The 8,912-nt window shown below is 39.2% G+C and overlaps 1 protein-coding gene across 1 annotated transcript; it reads right to left on the bottom strand.

Moving 5' to 3' along the window:
• LOC137953034 (probable serine/threonine-protein kinase At1g54610) lies at positions 1 to 8,065 on the bottom strand. The gene is made up of 7 exons (XM_068800218.1): positions 7,347 to 8,065; positions 6,496 to 6,780; positions 5,948 to 6,265; positions 2,395 to 2,616; positions 1,698 to 1,795; positions 1,230 to 1,329; positions 1 to 469 (listed from the first exon to the last, which is right to left on the bottom strand). The coding sequence occupies exons 1-7, from the start codon at positions 7,767 to 7,769 to the stop codon at positions 110 to 112; spliced, it is 1,806 nt and encodes a 601-aa protein (XP_068656319.1). The 5' UTR covers positions 7,770 to 8,065; the 3' UTR covers positions 1 to 109.
• Between the last annotated feature and the right edge of the window lie 847 nt (positions 8,066 to 8,912).

The raw sequence follows: 8,912 nt of genomic DNA, 5'->3' as shown, positions 1-8,912 counted from the left end.
TGAATAACTTTGAAGACCTGGATACGGTTCATTTGTACATACGACGGACAAAAGCAAGTGCAAATGAAAAGAGAACGAAAATGCAGAATTTTTTTACAGTATAACACGTTTAATCCTCCAAAACACTATAATATTTCTGCAACCTGGCTTCATCTAGTTTTCGGAAATCTGAAGTGGAATTTGACCTCTGACTCAATCCAAATCGAAATACTTTCTCATCTTCTTTGTTGCCACCTTTGTTCAGTTTGGATATGGGTAATAAAGGAGGAGGCAAGTTCTTAATATTCTTGCGGGCCAAAGGATGGCCTTCTGTTCTTGGAGCTGATTTCTTCAAAAAATGGGGTTGTATGATGGGTGAAAGGAACTGAGTTGAGCCACTGTTTTCACGCTTGACAGGCTTAGAGAAAGATGCACTTCCAGTACTGCTTCCTGTCTCTTGGCTGGAGTTTGCTTCTCCACTCTTCTTCTCCTGTATCATGTATCATATACCATAATCAGATGCTGCAATAACCACCCAAAATTATGACCCTTTTGGGAAGCTCAGGACATGCAGACTTTTCAAAACTTACTACGAGCAAATCAGAGGATTCAGTTCGGTCACCTCAAACTCTAAGCTGTGTACGTAACTTTGAGTAATAAGTTGGTTTAGTTGAGTCACGTCAAACACTAATCTGTCTAGGTGTTTCCTCAGGGCCGGACAACTAGGTGAATTGAGAGAGCAAGTGTTTCTTCCGGGACCATCAACCAATGTTTTCTCGAGGCACTTCACTGCTTTGCTTCTAAAGGCAATAGAAATTATTTAATCATGTAATTTATTAAGACAACTGCGTGGGAAGACAATTACCATGCAAAATGCCTGATATGTCCATTACTTCTGGATAGTTTACTTTGTGATTGGATGACTCTGTAAATGACATGGCAATTTAGCTGCTGCATTATACTTCCAAATATAATGTCTCTGGCATCACTCAGTAATTTAACCTTTTACTTCAGAAATAGAGACAAAACTAATATGATTGTGGGGATTTCCACAAGCCCACCTAAAAAGGAAACTGCTACTTCAGTAACAGGACCTTTCCGAAACAGTACTGGTTCAACTGGTAAGCACAAAAGTTGTGATTGATACCTAGCTAACCTTTGTAGTTATGGGATCATAACAACAAGTTCTGAACATCTGACTGATAAACCTCAAATAAACCAAAGTTTATATAGTGAGATTGTTTTTTTACCTCTTTGAAAGATCCAGAATCCCCTTTCTGGTTTTCCACAACTTGATCCTTCGGCCTTTGCTCTGAATGTCGTTTACGAGACCACTTGTGCTTTTTGCTCCTATTAGACCATCCAATAAATATTAGCAAACTCCAGCAGTAATCAGTTCCAACCATCAAATACATGACAAACTCTGGCACTTTGTGATTGTGCTCATCTCTAACATGTTTTTAACATTTGATGCATTAATTCAACTAGAGAAATTCATGGGTGATGAAGAAAAGCATTCAGCTTCATACAAAACTTAACTGCAGGCATATGTGACATGGGCTGCAATAGAATTCCTATTGCTATTTGACAAATTTCAGCTAAAGTCCTGAAAGTTTAATTAAAATTGTTGCAGACATATATAAATCATGTAGCATCATGGTACATCACTCACATCAAGACAAATTATATTAATGAGTGAATTTCAATGAGAAACTCACTTTCTTCTCACATAGGGCACAACTGTTGTGTCATCTTCCTCCTTGTAAATGACAGGAAGACCCGAAAGGTCACATGCCAATGGACTTGTGCTGAAGAACTGTAAGCGACATACAAATTCATTAGGATAAAAGAGTATAGAACACTTGACTTTCAAAAATCATTACCAGTCTTCACTCAAAAAAAAAAAAAAATACCAGTCAAAGATTTGCTTGGGGCATTCTAATGACATCGACATAACAATCTTACCTCCTAAAGATCTACTCCCCCTTGGTAATAATGTAGTTGGCACTATTTATATGCTTCAGAGAAATGCTTATGGCCGTTATTTTCTTTTATGACAAAAATATTATGAAAATATCCAAAAGGAAAGAGGAAGGCAATGAGAAAATTTCATGAGGGTTACTGAAATATAAGTGATTTTGTTCACTACGCCAACAGTCATATGCCTCCCTAGTGTAGTTCAGCTGTTTGTTTTATCCTGTAAAGAAATCTGCATCATAATTGGGTAACATGAGCTTCGACTTGTTTTAACCTATCTAGGACATCTCTCTTGTAAATGACAGTGTTGACCAGTCACATGTATTGATCGCATAAATTTAATAACTTTAAAATAGAAGTAATTCCACAGTTAATTTTTCGATATTCCACTCTCTCAATAAAAAGAAAAAAAAAGAGCACTTGCTGAGTGAAACATACTTCATTTTGAAGGGCAGAAGATGCAGAGCCACGATATACCGGATCGAGAGCTAGGAGAGTGGATAAAAGTCCCAAGGAAGAGGAAGGAAACTCTTTAAAAGCCTCTTGAATACTAGGTTTGTACGGTTGTGGTTGTCGAAAGCTTGTACTTAGCTTCAATTTCTTCCAGTAATCCTCTGATGGTGATCCACACAGCTTAAAGATTCGATGGAGTTGCTCCACCTGAATGCATAAAATATAAAGAAAGATTTAGGAGCTGATTATTTGATTCATGGATACAAACTCTGTAATAAGCACATATTCAACCATGGATTAATGCATCATAAATTCAAATGTGCAGAAAATATTTGAAAAGCAAAAAATGGATGCACATCATGTAAACTCATGACCCAAAAAATCAAATTTCCAGGAATATTCCTAATTCAATAACTAACAAACTTGCAAAACCCCTTGATGATTACAATGAATCCCTTCAACTTTGGTGCTTTTTTAGGGTAACCAAATTTCCAGGAATATTCCTAATTCAACAAGTATAAGTTGAACTTCAACAACTAACAAAGTTGCATAAATCCCTTGATGTTTTCAGAAGAATTTCTTCAGCTCTGGTGCTTTTTGTGCACAATGTTGTTATCACATGATAAAAAACTTTTGTTGTGCACACTCCAAGTTTCTTTGCAAATTTGATGTTTTGCCAAATTCTGTCTGTTTTATTATAACAAGGGATCAGTGACGTTGTCATGTCTTTGGTAGATTTCCATGGGTATTTAGGCCACATGTCTTTATTTCCTGTGTTAAAATTAATGAAGTCAGTCTATTTTTATAACTTAATTTAGAAGTTGATTCCTACATAATAAAACCTACATTGAAAAGGTCCTATCTTTTCAGCCAAGTGCAAAAGAAGATTGAAAGAGGGTGATTAAGAGGGCTCAAAAAGGGTAAAGGTAAATCTAGAAAAAAAGTAAAGATAAGAGAAGGGAAGAAGGAAGGGAAAGAGAGAGATAGAGAGGTCTCATGGGAGGAGAAGAGAAGGAAGAGAGAGGGAGAGCCCATTTGGAGAAAGGAGAATACAGAATGGAAAGAGAGAGCAATAGGGCAAGAGTAGAGAGAAAGAAGACAGAAACAAGGCAAAAAAGAAATAACACCTCCAAACTTTCAAATTTTTTTACTCTTCTCCAAACTTTCTAATTCTTTGATTCCCCTAGCTCCTCCCTTGCATGACTTGTGTGAGACTACTTTAAGAAATATGACTTCTATCATTCCAACCCCCCTGGAAGACCAAACTGGCCCTCAATGTTGAACACTAGGGAACTGTTGGAAGGAGTCTTCTACTGTAACAACGGTTTGAGGTAATGATTTCTTCTCCTCCTTGAGAAGATACATCTGAAGTCTTTTGTACCTGTAACCTGGAATAAACTTCCCCTTGCAATGAAAATATAAACCCTTGCTTTGTCTCTTTTCCATCTCTTCAAGAGTGAGGTTGTTGAATGGTCTCTGAGGTAAACTCCCTTCAGTTAGGGCAGTTGTGTTGGATGTTGTTGGAAAAGGGAAATGAAATGGCAGGAAAGGGTCCTGTGTAGGGACTGTAGGAGTGACAATCTTTTTTCCTGAACTCTAGCATGGTGAATTGTCTGAATCAGAATTTTGGGGTGAAACACTCACTTTGGCTGCCAACATAAGCTTAAGTCCTCAATGAAACTTCCAACCCAGATGTGTTTCGGCCATTGAACTCTGTTTGCAATTCTTTCAAACTCAGCTTGGTAGTCCTTAACTGAATCTGTCTGCTTGAGCTTGGTTCAGAGAGAATCAAAGTCTTGATACTGAGCTGGTCTAAAACAAACACAAAGGGCTTGCACAAACACTTACCAAGAGAGGAAAGGGTTGGCCTTATTGTGCCACTGGAACCATCTTTGAACATCCTCTACCAAGTGAAAGGATGCTAGGAGTGTTTTGTGATCTTCAGTTGCATGGAAAGCAAAGGATTTTTCAGCCATGTAGGCCCAATCAACTGGGTCATCATCTATGTTGTACATATAAAAAACAAGTGTAGCTACCCTTAGTTGTGAGGAGTTAGAACGTGAGGGAAATTGATCAATGGAGGGTGGTTGTGCTGAGTGTGAGGGCTTAGTTGGTAATATGGGTGAAGGTGTACTCAGGGGAAGTTTTAGTGTTTGTGGTGAAAGTCAAGTTTAGGTTGGCTTGGGAGATAGAGTGGTAATATGGGAGGGGATTGACATAGACGTGAATGGTTGGAAATGGGCATGTAGTATGGTGGTCCATGGGCTGGTGGTGCATTTCATGGTTTTAGGGGTGAGAAATACGAGGATTTAGGTGTGGAGGAAAGAGAGCTGTTGAGATGGATAAAAAGTAGGAGGCGGGCTGGTGAGAGGCAGAGGAGAAGCTTGGCTTGGTGCGAATGTGGGTTGAGAAAGGTGAGTGAGGTTTAGGATCCGAAAAAAAATTCTTATGAGGATAGGAGTTGAGGATGGTTGACATGGACAACAAGGGTGGTGGCGGAGAAGCTTAAGAGGCTATGGTAGGTATTAACTTGGAAAAAGCTTCTTTGTCAGGAGGCTGATGAGAGGGGGAAGGTCTTAAGAGTTTTTCTTCCATGGGAACCCATTCAAAGTTTGAGCTTTTCACCTTGGGTTGTTAAAGAATACAGTTTTACCCCTATAGTTGATATCTGCTCTCTCCAAGTTGACATCTTTTCCAGCTTAGCACGAATTACAGCCAGATCATCATTGCTAGGGCCAGCAGCATCCTCTATCTCTTTGTCCAAACTTCTTGTGATCAGCATGATTAGAAAAGGACCCTAGGAAGGCTTGCTCTGATACCATTTTGATAGGACCCTCCTTAAAAAGGTCCAAGCTTTTCAACCGAATGCAAGAGAAAATTGATCTAGAGGAGCATGGACAAATCTAGAGAAGAAGTAAATGTAAGAGAACGGAAGAAGGAAGGAAGAGAGAGAGAGAGAGAGAGAGAGAGAGAGAGAGAGAGAGAGAGAGCGAAGAATAGATAAGGGAGAGAGAGTAAAATAGCACATGCGTAGAAAAAGAGAGAAGAGAAGAAACAAAGGAAAAAAGAAACAAGGCTTAGGTCTTTCTTGCCCTTGCCGAGCTTCCTTCATTTATAATTTGTCTAAGACATCAAATAGGAAACTCCTACTTTAACTAAGATTTTCAATCTAAATATTACATCAAATAGGAACTCTAGAACTCCTAAGACTCACACCCTTTTTGCTTAAGATTCCTTCCCCCTTTTGTTTTTTTAATCTCCTAGCTTCCCCCATGCATGGCCAATGTGAGACTATTTAAGAAATAAGACTTCTATCACTATGCTTGGTTGTTAATTCTAACAGAATCGTTTAAACTGGTTAGAATGTGTCCACTTCTAGAAATAGGTGGTGATACTTATGTCCTCTTATGGAAAACACCAAAACATAGAAATTTTCACTTGGGGGAAAAATAAAAATAAAACTATCCTTATTAAATCTATCATCTGGTGTGCAGTCTAAGTTAAGTCTCATACTTATATCCCTACTATTTTGTCATACCTCAGTCCTCCCTGGCATTATTGGCCTCCCTGCAAACATCTCTGCAAGAAGGCATCCTGCACTCCAAAGATCAATTCCAACTCCATAATCGGTGGCACCTAAGAGCAGCTCAGGTGCTCTGTACCATAAAGTCACAACTCTACATGTGAGAGGACGTTTTTGGTTGGGATTAAAATAATTTGCAAGGCCAAAATCTCCAATTTTCAGCATGCCGTTTTTATCAATTAGGAGATTAGATCCCTTAATGTCTCTGTGTAGGATTCCTCTCTCATGGCAATGCTGCAAACCTGCCAGCAACTGTTGCATGTAGCATTTGACCTGCAAGTAAATAACAGTAGTAAGTTTCATTAATCAAATTTTAGAATCTACTAAGATGATTTATGCCATGCCATTTCCATAGGTAATACCCTTTATCTCTCAAGTCAATCAGATTCAAGTCCTGTTATTGGATACCATTACTGTTCCCGATGAAACAATGCATAGTACCTGCCGGTCCTTGTATTTTCATCTATTAGAATTCATTGTTTAAAATAAAACCGTCTACAAACCTGAGGTTCAGTGAGTCTCTCATCTGGACGAGAAATAACTCTAGCCAAGTCAGACTGCATGAAATCAAAAACCAAGTAAAGACTGTATTGCATTCTAGAGGTGGCCAGTCCTTCAAGCTTGACCACATTGGGATGATTGAGTTTCTGTAATATCATGATCTCTCTCGCCATAAATTTCACACTTTCAGCATCAGATGTATCAAAGCGGACCTTCTTCAGAGCAACAATCTTGCCAGTTTCTCGATCTCTAGCTTTATACACATTGCTGTAGGTTCCCTGGCCTACCTGCAGCACAATGTATGAAGAAGATACGGTTCAGATAGTCAGTCATCGCTATCCCAACAGGAATTAATAAACCTTGAAAATTCTAGTCAAAGAAAATGACATGAAGACAGAATTATAACTGAAAAAATTACTAACTCATATGATAAGCTCTTTCATATGACAGGCTCTGAAGGACTTACTCTGGAAGTTAAGAAAATAAATTTCAAAAGGAGAATTTTATAGTTTCCCCGTCCAAGTAGAGATATACCAACCTATATTAATATTGGATAGGAGAGATCACTGTTCTTACTCTGTTGAGAGCTAGAGCATCATAAATAACATTTCCTTTTTCTCGATCAAAATTTAGTTGAGATGCAAGAAACCTCTTGAACCATGATTCTAATCAATGTAATACTTAATTTACAACCACATAAGTATAAACTCGCTTTCTTCAGTTACAACGTGTAAATGACACCTCAACCAATTTCCAGTGGCTTTTTACCTCTGATCTCTTCATATAACAGAAAGGTTCGGTGATGCACACTCAAAAAGATAAAGCAACAAATTGCGGTACGAGTGTAAATTACCTTATCGAGCTTATCATAGGCTTCGGCACTCTTTGGAATCAATCCAACAAGAGCTTCCCGTGGGACATTATCGGTAAGCCAGCGCGGCCAGCCGTCCACCATCTCGTCTATTCCTCCCGACGGCCTTTTCGATTGAATCCTACGTGAAACATTACCACCAACGCCACTAGAAGAACGGCTATTGGCAACCTTTTCGTCCTCTCTGGTCAACAATCTCCTCCCACTGCCACCTACATCAGAGGAGAGTACAACAGTAGGATGAACCAACTCTTCTTGCCGGGCAATCCTGTCAGAAATTCGTGTGGGTTCTTTACCGATGGTCCTACGGCCACCACCACTGCCCACATACCCGTTTTGGACTTTCATCTTCTCTAGACTAGAAGGCGGGGAGTTCATCGACGGCTTGGCTAGGACACAACCCATGACGGAAGTGCAGCTGCAATAGACGGGTCTGCCTGTGGAGAGGTTTCGCCCCGCAGTAGAGAGGGAGAAGCGTGGGAGACAGTGACATGTGTATTGGGACTGGGCGGAGGAACAACATGACAAAAGAAAAGAGCCGGCACGGCCGGCATTTGGACTGAGGTGATCATTGGATACGGATCTTCTTCGGTCGCACCGTCAGGAAGAGGGTGAATGATATTTTGCCTGCAACAGATTTTCGCGGGGATGATCTTCTGCCGTGAAGGCCTGTTTCCCAGTTACCTACGGCAGCTACAAGGCTACAAGGACGAGGCGCCGAAGCGTCTTTACCAGCTGATAATAATTAACAACCATGCCTAAGAGACGTTAAATTTCAAGGGATAATCTGATTGGATAAAAAGGATAACTATGCTAAAATAATAAGAAATATATAATCAAAATAGCAAAAAAATTATAAATAAAATTATAAAAATCAACTTCATGATCTTACCTTGACTCGTTACCTGCTCTTATGTAAGGTAGACCTTCATTTAAAAATGGCCTCTCACACGAATTTGCTCCATTGTTGTAATGCATTGAGTGTTGATGAGACTTAATACTGGTTGAACCTTGTTTCAAGATTATAAGTTAGTCAATACATGCATCAACCTCACCGGTCTCACTCGATGGCCTTGGAGAGAATTCTTTGGTATTAGAAGAAAAATCCTAAAAAAAATTATTGTTTAAATCTCATGAACATATTGATATTGAGGGTTTTGTAGATGCAGATCGGGCCTGGACAAGGATTATTGTTTGAATATCATGAACATACTGATATTGAGGGTTTTGTAGATGCATGTTGGGTAGGTTCCCCTGATGATAGAAAATTCACCCTTTGATATTGTCCCTCAGTAGGAGGTAATGTGGTCACATGGATAAGCAACAAATAAAATGTTGTGGCTAAGTCAAGTGTTGATCCCAAATACATAGTCATGGCACATGCAATAAGTAAGTTATTATAGCTCAAGTCTTTCGTGACTAAGCTTGGGTTCTAAACAACAAAGCTGAAGAAGTTTCACTGTGATAATCAGGCAGTCATTCACATTGCAACCAACCCAGTATTCCATAAAAGAACTAAACACATATAGATAGATTGTCACTTCATTT

The sequence above is a fragment of the Aristolochia californica genome, unplaced genomic scaffold (assembly GCF_029961685.1).
Source record: "Aristolochia californica isolate CCGP_79_NKW_82.1479 unplaced genomic scaffold, dmAriCali1.0.hap1 SCAF_16, whole genome shotgun sequence".
In the NCBI taxonomy this organism is placed as follows: Eukaryota; Viridiplantae; Streptophyta; class Magnoliopsida; order Piperales; family Aristolochiaceae; genus Aristolochia; species Aristolochia californica.
This window is presented reverse-complemented; position numbering and strand designations above follow the sequence as displayed.

Bases quoted from the DNA above. Each gene is read 5' to 3' on its own strand.
- LOC137953034 (XM_068800218.1), bottom strand. From the start codon at position 7,769: ATGGGTTGTGTCCTAGCCAAGCCGTCGATGAACTCCCCGCCTTCTAGT. The intron at 2,617-5,947 runs GTATGACAAAAT...TTATGCATTCAG, and splicing joins TAATGCCAGGGAGGACTGAG to GTGGAGCAACTCCATCGAAT. The intron at 1,796-2,394 runs GTATGTTTCACT...TGTCGCTTACAG, and splicing joins CTTCTGCCCTTCAAAATGAA to TTCTTCAGCACAAGTCCATT.